Source organism: Saccopteryx bilineata, chromosome 2, assembly GCF_036850765.1.
Source record: "Saccopteryx bilineata isolate mSacBil1 chromosome 2, mSacBil1_pri_phased_curated, whole genome shotgun sequence".
NCBI lineage: Eukaryota > Metazoa > Chordata > Mammalia > Chiroptera > Emballonuridae > Saccopteryx > Saccopteryx bilineata.
This window is the reverse complement of record NC_089491.1, coordinates 302,776,097-302,796,856: the sequence shown is the minus strand read 5'-3', so window position 1 is coordinate 302,796,856 and position 20,760 is coordinate 302,776,097. Positions and strand designations below refer to the sequence as shown.

The 20,760-nt window shown below is 36.8% G+C and overlaps 1 protein-coding gene across 1 annotated transcript in view; it reads left to right on the top strand.

Moving 5' to 3' along the window:
* CR1 (complement C3b/C4b receptor 1 (Knops blood group)) overlaps positions 1–20,760 on the top strand; it is a 166,865-nt gene that overhangs the window by 125,334 nt on the left and 20,771 nt on the right. Inside the window, exons 47-54 of the mRNA XM_066254496.1 lie at positions 1,326–1,724; positions 3,419–3,595; positions 3,677–3,779; positions 5,876–5,961; positions 10,315–10,542; positions 13,035–13,214; positions 13,827–13,926; positions 19,055–19,140. Coding sequence (XP_066110593.1) covers positions 1,326–1,724; positions 3,419–3,595; positions 3,677–3,779; positions 5,876–5,961; positions 10,315–10,542; positions 13,035–13,214; positions 13,827–13,926; positions 19,055–19,140 — 1,359 coding nt within the window. The remainder of the gene's footprint in view (positions 1–1,325; positions 1,725–3,418; positions 3,596–3,676; positions 3,780–5,875; positions 5,962–10,314; positions 10,543–13,034; positions 13,215–13,826; positions 13,927–19,054; positions 19,141–20,760) is intronic.

Sequence of the window (20,760 nt, the reverse complement as noted above, 5' to 3'; positions counted from 1 at the left end):
CATAATCTTTTGTAAGGATATTGCTATACAAATATTTACGTGCATCAATGTGATATTAAAATGTCAAAACAACGTAAATGTTGAGGATATTTCAAACAATGTTTCTGAAATAAGGATTTCAAACAGGTGGGAGATGATCCTTTGGAAACTAGGAAGATAATATAATTTCTGATTAGTTTTAATTTTGTGCTTTAAAATGTCTGTTTATTTTGCACTTACTACATTAGCACTTTGTATGTGCATATTATTTACAACTAAATAAAAGGTCATGTATTAAAAAATAAAAAGAACAAGGCATGTGTATTGCAAAAAAAATGTTTAATATATGCCAGAATGCATTAACTAAGACAGACAGCTCTTCCGAATGCAATCAGATAGTATATTCTTGCACTGAAATATGATTAAGCCTACAAAGATATTTTAGAAAAAATATGATGGGTATGTGTGACTGTGTGTGTATTAAAGATTAATCATTAAACAGTTAACAATGGTTCTTTCCAGATACAGTACATAACAAAAAATTTTTATTTATATTTTATAATTTGATGCAATTAATATGTATCTTTTAAACTATTTTCTCAAATGTGAAAATAAATAAATAAATAAAATTTTACTTTAGCATACACCTGCCAAAAATGATAGACATATTTTGTTTGCTTTGGAACTCAATTGGATTGAATTTGTCTATAAAATTTTCTGTGCCTTTTATATTTTTAGAAGTAGCATTTTTCATACTTTTTCCCACTTCTATATTCTACCATTTCTTGAGTTAATATTCTCAAAATATATCTATATGCTGAATATTCAGATTTTCCAAATTAGACCAGAACATATATTCAGTTATTTGTATTACTTCTTAATCTGTGATTATTGTGTCATCTTTAATATTAAATATTTGTGCTTTATTTCTTTTTTATTAGTTGTGCCACAGCTTTTTGTTTTTATTTGTTACAGATGCTATACTGTATGTTTACATCATATTCCTAACAACATAGTCAAGCCAAGCGCCTTCTAGGGAGAGGGAGAACTGGATTAAGGATAGTGAATAACATAACAAAACTCACTTAAAATGAGGTGCATATGAACTCTAATAATATATAAACACCTTTTTGAATTAATGTTAGTTAAGAAGAGCAGAAGCCATCATATTGTTATTACTGAATATACGATTGTGCAAACACATCTGTACATTAGAATACATTAGACAAGAGCAGAAGTGTTGTAAATGTTCATATTTGGTACTTTTTTAAACTGCTTACCAAAAATTGCTATTAAATATGTTCAAGAAATGGAGATTTTGTTTAGCTTGCTTTCCCCTCTCCCAGGAATACTTTGTAAGCCACCCCCAATCATCCCCAATGGAGATTTCTTTAGCATCAACAGAGAGCATTTTCAGTATGGAACGGTGGTGACCTATCGCTGCAGTCTTGGAAAGAGAAGGGAAAAGCTGTATGAGCTCGTGGGCGAGGCATCCATTCACTGCACCAGCGGAGACAATCAGGAGGGCACCTGGAGTGGCCCTGCCCCTCAGTGCATTGTGCCCAACAAGTGCACGCCTCCAGACGTGGAGAATGGAATCAGGGTGTCTGAGAACAGAAGCTTGTTCTCCTTAAATGAAATCGTGATGTTTAGGTGTCAGCCTGGCTTTGTCCTGAAAGGATCCTCTCTTGTGCAATGCCGGACCCAAAACAGATGGGAGCCTGAGTTGCCCAGCTGCTCCAGGGGTGAGTCTGACTGAAGCTTTGGAGGTCTCGTGGATGAGCTGAGCTGTAGGAGGACCAGGAGATTCATGTTGTTCTGGGGGAAAGGCGGGTGTTGAGGAGTGTGCATATCTTTTCTGGGGATGAAGCCTGAAATTAAGAGTAGGGATGTGTGTGAGTATGTGCCTTTACCTCTGAGAAGCAAGGTAATTAATTAAGTAAGGAGATATTGTAACTCTTATATTGAGCAATTCTCAGGGTAAAGTACCAACTCTCAATTAGATTGAAAAATGATGTAAACTTTCTGATTAGCTGTGTAATAAGTACTTTATATGAATGATCTCATTGACTGTTTACAACTTTCCTTTGAAATAGTGCTATTCTTATATCCATATAAACAGTAAAGTTAAATTGGTTTTTTGGGGGTTAAGTAAATCACGCAAATCACATGGCACTATGCGACATACCCAGAAATACAACACATGTGTCAGACCCTAGAGTCTAATTGCGCCTGACCTGTGGTGGCGCAGGGGGATAAAGCATCGACCTGGAACACTGAGGTTGCCGGTTCGAAACCCTGGGCTTGCCTGGTCAAGGCACATATGGGAGTTGATGCTTCCTGCTCCTCCCCTTCTCTCTCTCTCTCTCTCTCTCTCTGTCCTCTCTCTCTAAAAAAAATCAATAAATAAAATAAATAGAGTCTAATTGCTGTGGTTTTTTCCACACTTCTATCAGCATCTATCACAGAAAGAAAGAAACTGCTTATACAGACCAATATCCGACCTTCAGAATAGCCACAAGGACCTTAGAATTTGTCTATTCTGTTTTACTCCTACATTTTATCACTAGAAATCTGAAGTCAAAATTGAAAGCAACTTGCTAAAAGACAGATTTTCCATACGGCTTTATTTAGATATGGATTAGGTTGACATTCGAATGTTTTGATGGTCTGAACACACACCGAAAGGTCTGAGAATGGAGGCAGCCAGACCTTGACTCAAATATTGTCTCAGCAATTTGCCCTCTCATTACAAAGACTGGTGTATTGAAGGGATTTGTTCTTGATGGCTTGTCTTGTCTCTTTATGCCATAATAGCTGGCCTAGGAATAGATTGGTAAATAGATTAGGAGTGGCTGACACATAGGGACAAAGAGAGAGCTTATACTTCTTCCACCAACCCATATCAGCCTGTGTAATCACTGAGAAAGCAGCTGGGAGGAAATAAAGAGACATTAAGTGTGAATTATTACTATACTTTTATCGTAACAGTGCAATAACAGAGATGAAAGGAAATTTACTAAATAGATTTAGGTTCAAAAAATCTTCTCATTACTTGAAAGATGAGACTTTAAGTTAGATTGCCTTTATAGCAAACATGTGCAGGGGAAGCTCACTAATACTAATAACTTTGTACTAAATAGCCAGCACCATAAAAAGGAGTTCAGTGCCAGGTAGACTAATGAATATATTTTAGACCTTGGACAGGGAAGAAATGAATTCTAATTCTCTACTTTGTTACTGTGAGCGCCTTGTCTATATCTCTTCCTCTATTGACTTACACATCAGTAAAATGAGGACCTTGGAGTATCATTTGACTTCCTTTGTTATACCTGAACCCCTTGAATTATGAGTCTCCAACTCCCTGAAAAGGTTAAGACTTAGCAAAAAAAACATTTCTCCATAACTGACAGGAACTTTGTACCTGTTCGTTCCTCAGTATGCCATCCACCCCCAGAAATCCTTCATGGTGAGCATACCATAAGCAACAGAGAGAACTTTCCGCCTGGGCAGGAAGTACTCTACAGCTGTGATCCTGGCTATGACCTCAGAGGGGCCGCCTCTCTGCGCTGTACACCCCAGGGAGACTGGAGCCCAGAAGCCCCCAGATGTGCAGGTACCTACACTTTCTCTCATCTGGTTTGCAGAGGAATTTCTTTGTACCTCACATGCCAGTCTTACCTTTCTTTTTCTCCAGTGAAACCATGTGCTGACTTCCTGGACCAACTTCTTAATGGCCGTGTGCTCCTTCCACTTAATACTGAGGTTGGGGCAAAGGTGTCCTTCATTTGTGATGAGGGGTGAGTGGTACCTGGAACAGAGACCAGGAACTCAATGCTGGATTCTGATATGCTGACAAACTGGGCAAAAGGGATGTATCCAAGAAGAGGCTGCCTAATGGGAAAAAAGTACTGAAAGAGTCTAATATCTGAAACAAAGATTGATAAATAGTAAAAACTATATAGAATCATGAACAGATATTTAAAAAGGAAAATTGGTAAATAAATTAAACAGCAGAATCATAAAAACAGATCTTCACTATTTAGTTGGAACATTAAGTGTATGGATAAATAGTAATTTGTAAGTGTGAAGAGATAAACATTCCAGAAAGGTTGTTACATTTTGATATATAAAAAAATGTTATTTTTAAGTAACATGCAAAGGATTGTTTCAAGAAAATTTTAAACTGATAGTGGAATTTGGAACAGAAATAAAAGACTAAATAGAAGTAGTTTTAATCTAATTATGTTATCTAATCAGTATTAGGTTGGTTGAAGGAGCATGAAGACTGATGGTCATGTTTCAAGGAACATCACTAACTTTTAATGTGAATCTAAATGATCGTGGTCTTGGTATTCAGTTCCAATACCACTGATAAGTAAAAAGCATGTACCACAGAGCAGTTCTGCATGTGTTCTGTCTAACTGGTGGTCATTGGTACCAATTAAATGCTAATGGAAATCACCAATTTAGGGTGCACTGAGGAAGAAGACTTGATCAAGTGCAGACAGTTTAATCATGATACGGCACAGCTTCGGAATAGCACTGCTGTGGAACAGCTCAATTATCATACAGCTTACATGTAGAAGAAATGACTGTGAGATAGCTGAATAGTGTTACAGTGCAATTATTCCACAGCTGTGGAATAGCTTGGCTGTGACCTGGCTCTGAGCAAAGGCCCAGGGCCCTTCCATACAGTCTGACAAGACAGCTTTGGTATTACAGCTCCAGCCAGGAACATGCAGGCTTTGGTGAAAAGGGAAAGTGAGCTTCCTGTCCAGCAGAGAACTGACTTAAATAGACTGATGTCCCTGGCCCTGGTCCTGGCCCCTGATTGGTCCATTATCATGTAAATGAAGACTCCAAATCTTTTCAGTTTGATTGGTCAAAAAATCGTGGACCTGATTGGTCAGAATGGAGCTGTTCTATTTTGTTGGTAGAGATGCTAATGAGGATATAGATGTGCAGTTCCAAATGGCTGGGAAACATCACAGCTGAAATATTCCAGGAAGCCTTCTATAAGAATTTGCTCTTACGGCAAGAGCACAGTGCAGACAACAATTCAGTGCAAGAGGCAGGCAGTTCAGTGCGGACAGTTCTCCCTGGAGCATGAACCATGGCTTGAGTGAAAGGCCCTGGTTAGCAATGAATGCTAGGCTCTGTTTATAAATTCGAGCCTGATTAGCCATTAAAAGCCCTCTTGAACAGGTACAATCATTACTGGGGTCAACCATTCCAAGGACTCTCTGACAGTCATTAAATTAAAGACCCGGGGCTAGACCAATGGTCTGACAGTAAACAAGAGGTTTTAAGATAGTTGTGCTCTAAAGAATCCTCTTATCATTTCTTCTTTTTCCTAGTTAATTCAATAATCTGGATATCCCCTAAGTCCCATTTAGGAATATTCCAAATGTATTAGCAAAAAGAACAGTCTCTGATATCTTTGCCCGTGCTCTGTGATTTGCCAACCTTTGTCAGGAGCTATTTTCCTCCTGGTCCTCTAAAAGAAGAAAATGCTACATTTTCCATTAGAGGAAAAACTTTCTTTTAATGACAAAGAGAGGGCTGTCAGAGATCAATCAGGAGGAGATGACCTCCTGAAGGTCTGGGACCCAATCAAGAAAATGCCTGTCCAGATTTTCTGTTCCTTCTTCAGTACAGGCCTGTCATTTACTTAGCTTTGACAGTCATTGCTTTGTCCCTCACTGGAAGCTGCAATTTTTCAAAATTTTTATGAGCCACTATCTTGAGAAACCAAATGACCTGAGCTTTTTCACCAAGCATTTAATTTAGGAATTAAATTGTATTATAGTATGAAGGAAGAAGCTGAAATCTATCAACGAAGGGAAAAGAGAAATGCTGTGCTCACCCAGTCACGACTGTTTTTGTCCCTTAGGTTTCAATTAAAGGGAAGTTCTACTAGTTACTGTGTCTTTGTTGAAACAAAAAGCCTTTGGAATAACAGTGCTCCTGTGTGTGAACGTGAGTAGAAGAAATATCTGTTCATGTCTGTATTTTTCTTTTTGTTCATTTTTTTGTTTGTTTTTCATTTTTTCCCTGTGTTTTTGCCCCATGAAGCTATCCAGTGTCTGCTTCTCTGTTTATCTCATTTTGATTGAAATATTTCTTTGTTGGGTTAGTTAAAAGGAATTTTGGGGGGGAATACACCTGAACATCATATGTTTTGGGAACCATGCAAAAAATACTTAATAGCATACTATCAGGTATATTGGGAGAAATGCTTTATAGATAGAAATTTGTGCCCTGAAGCTTTGTCAAATTTTCCCCTTTTTCCTGTCAAAGTGATAGTCACACTTCAGCTTTTCCTTCCTTTTCTAAATCATCTATTCATTCATATATTAATTTTTTTTAGCACCTTCTATGTGCCAAAGAGCCTTCTAGACTTTGGGAGTATACCTGTAAACAAGATATACTAGGTCCCCGTTCCTATGTTGTTTATATTCTTGGACAGGAAGAAATATTTTTAAAATAACAAGTAAACAAAGAAACACATAGATAATTTCCAATAATAGTAAATGTTATTTTTTTTAAAAATCCAAAGGTATGCAATAGAATAGGGAGTAAGGAATGTGGGGAAAAGGATAAAGTTTCCATCTTAAATAAAGTGATTAAGGAAGTCCTTACTGAGAAAGTAACATTTAAACATTGACAGCAATTAGTGACTACCAATGTTAATACACAGAGGAAGAATCTTCCATTCAAATAAAGCAGAAAGTGCAAAGACCCAAAGCAGAAACATTTTTGGCATTTCCTTTGGAAAGTCTGTTCTACCATTTTCTCCAAAGCTTATATATGGCTGGTATAAAGTGAGCAAAGACAAAAGTAAGAGAAGGTAATAAAAGCAAAGTAACTTTATGTCCTGTAAGAATTTAGGTTTTTAATCTGAGAAAGATGGGCCACTAGACTATTATGAGTCGAAAAGTAACACAATCTAACTTATTTTTAATGATTACACACTGGCTACTCTAGAGAGAAGTTGAAAAGGGTATATCTTAGATGGAGATTTCTTAGGAAGCAGTGCCAGAGGAAAAGTTTATGTTGTTATGTCCCATTGGAGGGTACAGTATCAGAGAAATGAGAGTAAAGGATAACAAAAAAAATGGAGGCAGGGAGGAAAAAACTGCAAATAAATAAAAGATACTATGTTACCAAGGTAGCTATAAGTTTCACAAGGAAAACAGAACAAAACAAAAAAGAACTGTTGTTCGTTTTTTTGGTCATATAGGACACTTGTGTGGAACCAGAACTTTTTGTTAAAAAAAGGAAAAGTAGTTAATCTGTTGGATCCTTTTTGTCTCCTGTTTATCCCAAGGGAATTAAATCCCTGGCTTCCATATTGTTTTAACTCATCCCTCTGGTCAGACTCTGGGGAAATCTCATATGACCTGCTGCATGGTGCTCAATCTAAGCCTAGAAATAGAAGTAGCCAAAGAGGCCATAGATCCAGTCATGTTGGCTTGGATGTGGGAGCTGCTTTGACCATCACTGCAGAGGAACAGCAGAGGCTGTACTGAGTGGCCAAAAGACAGGTATAGCCAAGATCTGAGGGAACAAGCTGGGAAGCTACTTGAAAACTCATTAGAAATGTTGACCCAGAATAGCAGTAGGAAAGGCGATAAGAAGTGGTCAAATTCCAAATACATTCGGAAGGTAGAAATAACAGGATCTGCTGATGGTTTTCACAAAGAGATTAAAATAGATAAATGGGGTCAGCTAGGAAGTCAGTGTGTCCAGAGAACAGATGCATGGGCTAAACCTTGTAAATCCAACAATAACAACTCAGAAACCTGAGAAGGAATCAGTAAAAGAGATGAAAAGCTAATGGTACATTAAGAGAAGAACCAGGAGGATGAAATTGTCTTGAAAACCAAGTAGAGCAATTCTTTTAAGAAGATGAGACCAAGCAACTATTTCAAATTCTACAGAAAAGTCAAATAAGATGAGGATAGAAAATTAGAATTGGGTTTATTTATTTATTTTAAATTTTTATTTAGAAAATTAACTTCAATACAGTGACATTGATCAATAAGAATGCATAGGTTTCAGGTAAACATTTCTATAGCATTTGAATTGTTGATTATGTTGTATACCCATCACCCAAAGTCATTGGTTTTAGTTACTTGGAGGTAATAAGTGACCTTGTTAGAAGTAGTTTCAGTAGAGTTATGGGGGCATATGCTTGATTGTAATGAGTTCAAGGGAATGAAGCAGAAGAATGAAAGGTCATAAACAACATTTTAAAGGCTTCTAATGTAAAGGTGCCGCAGACCAGTGTGGCTCGTAATTCTGGGTCTTGAGTGAGAATGGTGTGGAATTAAGAAAACAGACTCATTTTTAAAAAAGGACAGGATTGGGAGGCCTCTTCAATGCTGATGGCAATATCCGAGTGCCCCATAGACCCAGTTTGCTTTATTATATAGCCATATGCAAATCAAGGAAGTCCTTGATACAAAGTTACACATCTGAGGCAAAAACAGGAACTCTCCCAAGGCATAAACAGGAATCCCCCCATCATGCATAAGCGAAATCAGCCAATATCTGAATCAAACAAAGAGTGAGAGGAAGAGCATTGTAAATTGCTTCCAGCAACTTAAGCAAGCAAGTGAAATGGGTGCAAATACTCAGCATCATAGCCAATATGAAAGTGATGGGTGGAGAACTCAGCCTTTTGCCAAGCCTCGAATTTACAAAGGCTTTTTGCCACTTGCAGTCTACAACATAAAGGGAGTAGAGAAATGGGACTATGGCTGCAGACAGAACTGAAATTAAGGGACTTATTTTGTTTGTTTGTTTTTAAGATTATAGAAACATACTGTGTTAAATATAGAAGCACTACCATTATATCCAGTCTGTCCGTTTACTTCTTCACTAAATCAAAGAGAATATTGCTCATCTTCTGATCGTAACTTTTGAAAAATATATGTTTATAATAGAAATTTTCACATGAATGATTTGCTTTAAATTTATTTGAACATTTTGTACATATATATATAATAAAACTTGGCAATCAGATCTTTTATATTTGGAAATCACCTATTGAAAAATCTCAATTTTTCTAAAATATAGTTAAGAAGCATGAAAAAAGAAAGAAATATTCCCATAAACCTAAAGATATACCTAAAATTGCTTAGTAGAGTGTAAACATTGGTTAAGTTATTCCACTTTGTCATTAGATTATCCATGATTCTATCAAATTGTAGTATCTCAAAGACAGATACTCATAGGGGGATAAGAGTTTCTTCAAATAGTTACACTCAAAGAAGAAACATGTTTCTTTAATGAAGAATAAAAGCTTTAAAAACTAGTAAATATCTCAAAAGCCATGATATTTCTGAGCCTTGTGTAGCACCCACAAGAGTAAGGAGGAAGTTTCATTTCATTGTGACAGCATTACTGTATCCATTTATTTATTTCTGAGAATAACAGCATCAAGTGATTAAGAAAAAATTAAATCACTGATAGAAAAATAGTAAATGCATAATATCTTTTGAAAGAATTCTCTAGGATACAAATCCTCAGTGTTAAAAGATCTTGCTTATCTTGTGCTTAAAGTAATACTTGAGTAGGTGCTCAGAAACCCTGTTGAATTAATGGATGATTTTAAAAATTTAATTGATAATTTTTTCTTGTTAATCCAATTAAGAATATTTTTGTTCATTTTAAATGAATGAATTCTCTATTATCCGTAAGTCTTAATTCTGTGAAGCATTCAAGATGCTAAAGTCCCTTTTGGAATTTTGTAATAAACATTGATTTAGATGTCATTTCATTTAACTACATCTGAACAGAGAACTGATATACTTATTCTTCAGTTTATACTCTAAGAGTTAATTGTTCTTAAATAGCAATGCAGTTTCTGCAACCCATAACATTAGAATCAAGGCTGATTAAAATGTAAACTTTTGAGGGGGGGCATTTTCCGAAGTGAGAGTGGTGGGGAGGCAGATTGACTCCCTCAAGTGTCAAACTGGGATCCACTCAGCATGCCCACCAGGGGGTGATGATCAGCCCCTATGGGGCATTGCTCCCCTGCAATGGAGCCATTCTAGCACCTGAGGCAGAGGTCATGGAGCCATCCTCAATGCCCGAACCAACTTTGCTCCAATGGAGCCTTGGCTGCAGGAGGGAAGAGAGAGATAGAAAGAATGGAGAGGGGGAAGGGTGGAGAAGCAGATGAGCACTTCTCCTGTGTGCCCTGGCCAGGAATCAAACCTGTGACTTCCACAAGCCAGGCCAATGCTCTACTGCTGAGCCAACCGGCCAGGGACAAAGAGTAAACATTTTAATATAACTTATGTCTCATTTTCTTTCCAGAAATTTTTTGTACAAATCCTCCGGCTATCCTTAATGGGCACCACACAGAAAATTCTATGAGAGACATTCCCTATGGAAAAGAAATATCTTATACGTGTGACTCCCACCCAGACAGATGGATGACCTTCAATCTCATTGGGGAGAGCACCATCCGCTGCACCAGTGACAGTCAAGGGAATGGGATTTGGAGCGGCCCTGCCCCTCGCTGTGAGCTTTCTGTTCCTCTTGGTCAGTACCCACCTCCACAGACCCTAAATGCCTTCAAAACAACTTTACCAGATCCTTCATATTTCTATAACAAGATTATGATTTTTGCTTCTGAGTTTAATGTTGTCATATGTGGAAATGTCAAAATCACATGCTATATTTAAAGCAGATGGTTCAGTAGTGCCAAGCTGTGTTTGAATAGGGAAGATGCTGATAACCCATCTTGCTGGTGGAGTGGTAAGGAGAGCAATGGAAGAAGAGTAAGAGAAGAGTGGAGAGAAGGGAATAAACAGTTTTTGTGTAAATCAGAAAGAGAAATGTATTCATTGGACAGAATAAGAACACAATTGCCTATGAACATTAACCAATATTGGGATACTGATAAACACTCTCTACAAGTTCATGGGCATGCAATGGATAAACCTGGCAATGTGGGTGTTATTTAGCTAAGGCTTCAGCTAGTCTTATGCTGAATAGTAACAAAAAGGACTCACTTTACCTTTGTATCGAAAGATTTCCACCCAAAATAGACCCATTTGTCTGCTTGTCTCTGGGCCCCATCTTAATCTTTTTTCTTGAACCTTTCCACTCTGAGATTGAGAAGCAAGGAAAGATCAGCTCAAGGAAAAAAGTACAAAAGGAAGAGATTATCTCTTTCTAAAGACTAAAGAAAATTGCCTGGTACTCGAGGCCTGACATCAGGCCTTCCTAAGAATGGAACCTGGAGTAGACTGGTGTGGCCCAGCCTAGGAAACCCATCTTTTGCAGAGAAGTCCTCAAAGAAGAGCAATCTAGTGAGAAAAGACCACACACAATGAAAATTATTAACTTTCATTGATCTCCCTCACCATCCAACTGGGTGGTATATGTCAAAATCTAGTAAGATTTCTTCTCTTTCTCTCTCTTTTTAAGTGAAAGGAGGGAGATCAACTGACAGAATCCCTCATGCACCCCAAACAGGATCCACTTGGCAATCCCCATCTGGGGCAATGTACTACCCATGTAGGACTGCTGGCAACCAAGCTATTTTTAGCACCTGAGGCAAAGGCTCCACAGAGATATCCTCAGCACCTGGAGTCAATGTGCTCAATTCAGTCAAGCCAGGCTGTGGGATGAGGAGAGAGAGAGAGAGAGAGAGAGAGAGAAGGGAAAGGGGTAAGAGAAGCAGATGATCACTTCTGTGTGCCCTGATGGAGATCAAACTCGTAACTTTTACAAGCTGGGTTGATTACCACTGAACCAACCAGCCAGGGCCTTTATAAAAATATATTATTAATGTTAGTGAGAGAAGAATGGAGAAAGAAAGAGAGAGAGAGAAACAGTGACATCAACCTGTTCCTGTATGTGCCCTGACCAGGAATTGAACCTGCAATCTCTGAGCTTCAGGACAATGCTGTAAACAACTGAGCTTTAATGACCAGGGCGAGATTACTTTAAACAAAGAGTCCTAGACCCCAGCCAGGATCATTGAATTGGCAAACAGAAGCAGTCTCCTCCAGAAGTGATAGTGAAGTTCAGACTCTATTTCAAAATATGCAGCATACAATGTACTCTCTCATAAAGAAGACATAGATTCTTAGATGCTGCTGCTTAATGCCTTACTCTGTTTTGTCCTTATCCTTAAATGTCTGGTTTAGCATCGGATTGAGAAAATTTGTCTATTAGTTTCCTAAGGTTGCCATAACAAATTACCACAAAATAAGTGGCTTAAAATAATAAAAATTTAATCTCTCACAGAGCTGGAGGCTAGAAGTCTGAAATCAAAATGTTGGCAGGGCCCTAATCCTTCCTACGGCTCTGGGGAGAATCTGTCTTTACCTCTTCCTGTGTCTAGCGGCCCCTGGCTTGTGGACACCTCACTCTATCTCTGCCTCTGTCTTCTCATAGCCTATTCCCCTGTGTCGCAATAGTCCTTTCTTTTCTTTTGTAAAGACACCACCAGTCATCAAATTTCAGTCTACCCTGGTTTATCTAGGGTAATTCTGTATCAACACATTACCTTAATTATATCTGAAAAGACCCCAATTCCAAACGAGTTCTCATTGTGAGATCCTGGACAGGTGTATCTTTTGGAGGAACATCACTCAATCCGCTGAAAGTGGTGACTGCTATTCAGTGCCTGAGAGGCAACTTGTGATGAAAATCCTGAGAAAAGGGCAGGGAGGAATAAATGGAAAGAGATGGTAAGATATGATTTGATATACACGACTACGTTAACATCAATAAATGAGGATATGGATGGTTAACTCTAGGTTAACCATTGGCTAAATTTCTTGTCTTGATGAAATAAGAAAATCCAGGAAGGTGAATAGTCTTGAAGTGGCAAACGTTTTTTGATGAGTAGATGTTGTTGCAAAACACCATCTTAAGGTAATTTCAAGAAGAAGAAAATCTTTGCCAATATTATAAATGTCTGTTTCTGTGATCCCATACAGCAGCTTAATTGGAGAGAAAGGAAGGCAGCGTGGAAGTTTTATTGCTCACTTTGGTATTTCTGTGGTTTTGGTCTCCAGGTTACTGTAGAGCTCCAGAACAATTTCCATTTGCCAAGCCTACAATCTTAACTGATGGGTCTGAGTTTCCAATTGGGACAACTCTGAGCTACAGATGCTCCCCTGGATATTTGGAGAATATGTTCTCTATTACCTGCTTAGAAAATTTGGTCTGGTCCAGTCCTGAAGATGTCTGTAGACGTGAGTAACCCCATGCTGGGAACAAATTTACGTAAGTCAAAGTATGTGAAGAGTCTGATTTGATTTGTTTTTGTTTTGATGGTGAGGTATCTCAGTTTGCCCAAGATATTTAAATGGAGGGTGGAGTTATAGGTCATACCTTTTTATTGTCTGGGTCTCTGTGCCTTGATGAGATATTCATCATGGAAAAGGGTCACGCAAAAGAAATTGGAGGGAAATTTTGCATTCACTGGAGGTTTCCTTTGATGGCTAAAACCATGACATGAATGAAAAAGGGACATGGAAAAAAATTATGTGTGTTGCAATGAAGTATGCTTAGCTAAGATGAAGGAAAATCGCAAATTAGAAGCCTTTGATTTCAGTTGGTAGGATGAGAAAACAATTCTTTAGCCATAAATGACTTTTGCTGGGAAATGCAAGGTAGTCCTTTTAAAAGCAGTGCTCTATAGCTGCTTGATTCTAAACTTGGAGGGTGAATTTCCTCAAAGTGCTCAGTGCTCTGGAACAGTCAGAAGTACATAGGCTGTTCAGTATGCTGCACTCCAGTTTGATCATATAAACAAAGGTCAAACTCTACAGCACCTAGTCCCAAATTCTGCTTCTTTCTCATAGGAAGATCCTGTGGAACTCCACCAGAACCCATCAATGGCATGGTGCATATAAACACAGATACTCACTTTGGATCAACAGTTAATTATTCTTGTAATGAAGGGTGAGTTGGGAGCACTCTCTCTGGAATTTGAGTTACACAACATCAATGTCAATCTCTACCCCAGTCTCGGAAAGGCAAACTAGACTACTGCCCCTTGTATTTCAAAGAGTAAGCAATCAAACTGCTGGATAGAGGTGGTAATTTGAACAGAGGCATACAACCAAAGAAATCTAAAAATGGAGGAAGAATCTCCATTGGTGTTATAAATCAGAGAGGGCAGCATGCTCCTGATGAAGGTAGTACATGTGAATCCTGGTAGGTTACCCAATGGTATCTATGTATATTATGTCTTTCTCCAAAAATTGCCTTTGGTGATCAGCCCCATCCTATCCTACCCAAGGCACTATACCCGCAATCCAGCAAGTTTAAACCAAGAGAAATCAACATTCACCTGTGCTCACTCTCTCTGAGCCTGGAGATTTCAACACCTTTTAATACACATTCTTCTCTAATCCCTTCCCAGACTAGTCTGAGAAGCCAGAAAATATAAGAAAAGAGACTCCAAAACAGGATATTAGAAATATCTCATATGTGTTTGTAACATAGAACCTATGAAACAATAAGAAGCATTTGTAATGTTTCATGATCTGGTATCACTAATGTTTATATATAAATAAACACCCAAAAGCAAAAATAATCAGACATTGAATTAAAAAAAGAAAAAATAGAGGAAGAAATAAATAAATAAAGAATAATAATAATAAAAAAGAAACCAAAGTGATCACTAAAACACTAGATTAAATTCTCCAGAATAAACCAAAACTGTTACTAGAAATTACACACACAAACGCACACACACACTCACACACATTGAGACATGAGAAGAAATTTTAAAAAGCAGAGAGAAAAGAAGTATCAAATAGCACATACTGGAAGCTGCTTTCCCAGGACAGAAAGAAAAAGACCAGATTGTTGGAATCAGAACACTTACAAACAAATACAAGATTAATAATAAGAGGCTCTCACACTCCATGGAGAAATTTTATGAAATTTAGGTATTAAAAAATTTGTAACTTTTTGCCCTGGCCAGTGGCTCAGTGAATAGAGCATTAGCCTGGCATATAGATGTCCTGGGTTCCATTCCCAATCAGGGCACACAAAAGTAGTGACCACTTGTTTCTCTTCCCTTCCTGTTCCCCCTTCACTCTCTCTTCTCCTCCTACAGACAGTGGTTTGATTGGTCCCAGCATCAATCAGCCCTGGGCACAGATCACTCAGTTGAACTACCATAGACCCAAGACAGTTTACCAGGTGGATCCCTGTAAGAGCACATGGGGGAGACTGTCTCACTATCTCCTCTCTTCTCACTTGGAAAGAAAAGGGGGGAAGTTACAACTTGCCAGAGAAAACATAAACAGAAAAAAATTATATTGTTATCAACTGTCTCTTTCACACATTAAGGAGCAGAAGTTAGTATTTTGAGGGAAAATGTTGTGCCATAAAATATCTGTACTCAACCAAAGCACAGAAGTATAATCTTACATGAGCAAAACCCAAAACATATAACAATTAGATATACTTCCTGAAATGAGAATATTTCCCACACTATATGTGTTTTGATTTCTTTTATGTGAATACGGTACAATAATACGAGAGGGTATACATTACAATACAATAACACTAGAAATTCATTAGCAAAGAATAAATTAAAACTCAAAATTTTGGATCTTGGTCAAAGAGAAAATTAAAACAACCATTGCAGATTACCCATAAAAAATGATAATGAATGATCATTAAGTGCAGTTGTCCAAATACTCTACCAAGAGCATTACATGAATTAACTGAATATTTAAAATGACAATTAGAAATGGATATTTCATTTAGGCTCCATTTTACAGAGGAGAAAACTGAGACAGAAGAATGAACAAATTTGTCCAAATTCACATGATGGAGGATGAATTTAGAACTTGAATACTGCTGGTCTGCATAATAGTCTATAGTAGTAAACAATACATTATTTATATTCATTATAAATATTGATGTGAATATTATTCATGAAAATTTCAGAAGCCAAATCTTCTTCTAAAGATATATTTAATATTTCTGTAATTTGACAAAAAAATTTCAAATAAATGAACTAAATATGTTATTAAAGAATTTTTAAATGACTAAACACACGGACCATTAAAGAAATCCAGCTTGATGAATTAATAAAGAAAATTAACTAGTAAATAAAAAAAATAGAAACTATAGACATGATGAGTAGATCTAAATGCAAGTCTTTTATAAGTAGCCAATCAAAATAAACAGAACTTGGCCAATTGTAATTTCACAAAATAACAAATCTACAAATACATATCAGTGAAAAAGAACTCACCACAAATATTGAAGAGAATCAATACTTTATAAAATATGAAATCTTCTTGATCATAATAAAATTGAAAATACCCATGAAATGTGTCCCTTAGTAGGAAAAATACACTTTATCAGGAAGTACTTAAAAATAGGTAGAGCAGCTGATGACTTGACCGTATATGTATTTGAGTCTCTGTTTTCAATTTTTTAGATGTGCAACTACAATTGGAATTGCTGGAGTATATGGTAATTCTGTTTAACGTTTTAAGAAATCACCAAGCTGTTTTCTACCACTGCTGCATGTTTTTCCATTCTCACCAGCAATGTGCAAGAATCCCATTTTCTCCACACCTCACCAACACTTTCATTTTCTGTCTTTTAAAAAAATTATTATTGCTGTCCCAGAAAGTGTGAAGTGGATTTCATTTATATTTCTCTACCTATTAATAATGTTCAGTATCATGTCATCTGTTTTTGGCTATTTGCATATCCTCTTTGGAGAAACATGGACTCAAGTGTGTTGCCTATGTTTTAACTGAGTTGTTTGTTTACTGCAAAGTAGTTCCAAGTACATAAAGAAATGGCACCCTAGTCCAGCCTTTAATCCTCCCATCCCTGATACTACTGGGCCTTTCCTATGCCACTGTATGCTTTTTTATAGTGTTTATACTATTAATTATAGGGAACAGAATTTCATGACTTTCCTTGGACAAAGCTTTAACTTCATGGTACCCTAATCTCTAATTCCTGAGGGAGGTAACAATTAGGCTCCAATAAAGGAACTTTGGAGAGGTAGAAACAAGGTCAGGAAAATTTACAACCTATGACTACTGCAGCATATGAGTGTTTTACAATACCTTCAAAGCATTCGGTGTTTTTACAGCCATCCTTAGGCTGCAGCCTGCTTTACACTGTTACTTCAAGGCTCTAGTTTAGTCACCGTGAGCAGGTTAAGAGCAATCTTTAAAAGGTAAAAGTTAGGAACATCCATGATCCCATGCTTTTTTTTTTTTTTTTTGACAAAGACAATGAATCAGAAAGAGGGACAGACAGACAGATTGGAAGAGAGGTGAGAAGCATCAATTTTTTGTTGCAACACTTTAGTTGTTCATTGATTGCTTTTTCATATGTGCCAGGACCATAGCGCTACAGCAGAGCAAGTGACCCCTTGCTCAAGCCAACAAGGTTGGGCCCAAGCTGGTGAGCTTTGCTCAAACCAGATAAGCCCGTGCTCAAGCTGGCAACCCCAGGGTCTCTAACCTGGGTCCTCTGCGTCCCGGTCCGACGCTCTATCCACTGCACCACTGCCTGGTCAGGTATGATACTGTGCTCTTAATGGAACTTTTAAATGGATAAGAGACAGGCAGAAGGAACACACATATAGTGAAGGTATTATTGTCTTCTTTCCCTCTTCTAGTGGTTCTCAAGTTGTTTGTCAAAATGCCATAGATTAAATACTTGTTGGCACACTTGAAAAGATTTTACAATACAGCCAATAAAAAACAATTTTAAAATAAGTAAAATTCAATCACTACCTAAATATAAAAGTGACTTGATGTGTCTTCAAAATATTCACTGTTATTGCTCTATCTACATGGTTCTTATCATCCTAATGTCACTGTTTTGGACCAGAGAAAAGAAAATAAAACAAGAGCTTAGACAGGATAGTTTATTTCTTTCTCAAGTTAAGAACTATGGGCAGTGTAGGCATCAAATGATGACTCTACAATCCACAGAATCCTGTTTTTTTTTTGTTGTTGTTGTTTTTATCCCATTTGAGACTCCATCTCATCTCCTGGTCCAAACTCCAGCCAAGGGAAGGAAGAATGAAAGACTCTAACTCATTTATCTGGCAACACTTTTCAGACATTTCACTTACATCCCTCTAGCAAGAAAGTAGTCAGATGGCTCTACCAGCGGTAGGGGAGCTGAGAAATGAAGCCTTTATTGAAGGTGGGCCTAGGCCAGTTAGAAATACTGAGTTCTATCATTAATAAGGAAGAGGAAAGTGGACAATGGAGATGCCAATAGTCTCTACTACACATGGTTGCTGTCCTGATCACGCGTCCTAATCCAGAAGCAGAGTGCTTAGCCAGTTCAATCACTACCTCTCTGTTGCATGACATTGCACAAGACACCCTCCCTTTCACTTAATCTGTCTAGCCCTACTGTACATTAGATCACTTGACCAGTTTATCAAGTATCTTTTGTGACATTTAACAAAACAGTATAGAGACATAGTAAACAAAAAATAACTAATGTGAAATGCTCTAAAGTTTGTGACCTACTTTGAATGATTTTGTGGTGTGGTGGTTGAATACTCCTGCCTTTCAGGTTTAAAGTGTGAAGATGATTAACTGTTTTTCTGGATCTCACTTACTGAATCTTCAAGGTAAAGGCATCATTCAGTCCTTCAATCGACAAGTATTTTTTGAGCACCCAAAGCTTAAATGTCTTTAGAGGTTGCTCACATTTCCATAGGACATATTTCCTCCGTTCAAGAAATTCATAATTGCTTTGATGATTTATATATGGATAAAACAACTCTGTGAGGTTCCTTAAGGATAAGTACAAAAATGTTCTATTATGACTAACACAACTATTTTATTAAGTTGTGAAGGACTAAAAAGGACGATGGATTAGAGAGGTCAGAATTTAAGGTTGTTCTCAGCGATAAAGGACTAATTTGGAGATGGAGATGGGGTTTCTTTCTTGAGGGCTCTCATGTTTTTATTTTCTTGTAATTTGTAAAATTCTCCTCTATTATTTTTTCATGATGACTTAAGTGGGAAATATGTGTAAGGTATAATATTTCATTCTTTTTTTTTTGTAGACATCGACTCATTGGCTCACCATCTGCTGCTTGTGTCATCTCAGGCAATAATGTCACTTGGGATAAGGGGACACCTGTTTGTGAGAGTGAGTGAAAATATTTTCCCCCATCATTCCCTCCAGTTGATCTTGATTTGACCCTGTAGTTATAAAGAAAAACCCTAATTCTTTCACAGAGTAGTCTCTTAGATATTTGAAAATTGGAATTATATGCTACATGGTTTTCCTGTTTAGTGGTTTTTGTTTTCAATTTTAGGAGATAGTTTATCTGAAACTGTGAACTTGAACTCAGGTAAATATGCCCTACTTGATAGCAAATTCCAATGTAAAGATCATTCTCCTAGTGAGTAAATTTAACTTACATCATGGAAAATTATACCTGTCTGTGCCACCTCTTACTAGCACATTACAATCCCAGGAAGCAGAATGATTACTTCCTTCCTGTTATTCTTACTCTTAACAGTGGAAGAACAATTTATATTTCTTAATAAATATCCCCAGCCTCTAGTCATGTTGCCCTTTCTTCTTCCTTTGAATTATTCCAGTCTCAAACCCTAGATGTATTTATTCTCGATTAGTTGATACCATTCAATGGGATAGAGTAAAGTGGACCACCAAACCTTTGAGGAATGTAGAAGACTGTCTAATTGCAAATTGATAAAGTGTTAAGACTGTGAAAAAATCATTATCACACGCAGAGTTGGGGGCAGTAAAAGTGGTCACAAACTTCAGGAAGACTATATATATATATATGCCTTAATGCAAATATACTTTGACCTAACAATTCCATTTCCCAGAATTCAGCCCAAGAAAATAATCATGACATTTTCCTATAATTTGAGTCTAAAAACACTTAATGCAGTAATTTTTAGAGTAGTGGAAAATGTTAAGGTTTTAAATGTCCAGCATGATTTGCAACTAGCCAACAGAAGATAAGGCTTATTAAAAATCATTACATGTCTTTAATAAAGGTGTAAATTATACCATGAGAAATTAGAGATTGAGATGCTTTATCCAATCTGTATTTATGTATTTATATATATGCCTTGAATATTATCCTGTTACCAAATATGGTATTTTAGAAATTATATTCAAAGGTACACTGCATGTGTTCACATACATACCTGAAATAATATACATTAAATTGTTAAGAATACTTATTTTTGGACCATTATTATTTCATTCTTTTTGGTTGTCCAGATTTTAAAAACCTTCAACAATGAATGTATTCATTATATTCATAAGTATTTACACACACACATGTGCGCACACGCACATACTACTTTAGCTGTTAGAGTTCCAAGGAAATGAATGAGAAGTTATACAGATGTCTCAATAATCTGCCTAAAATTTTTAATCATCTGAAAAATTTAAATTAGCAAGATACAATCAGTTTACTATAAAAAATTTTCTAGTCCTAGAACATTTTGTAGCAGGTTATTGCTAATAAAAAATATATCTACTTCTACGGTATTTTTAAGTCAATAAATATTGAACTACATCAATGTAGGTTATATATGTGTATGTGAATGTACAGATAGTGATTTATACCAACATTTGAATAATTATTACATTATAATAATACATAGTAGTTTTTTATCATTTTATTATCCCCGAATCTGTGATTATTTCATTACTCATGCCTTACACTTTATATATCTTTTCTTTTCCTCTTTATAATGTTCTTTTCTCATTAAATTTATTGGG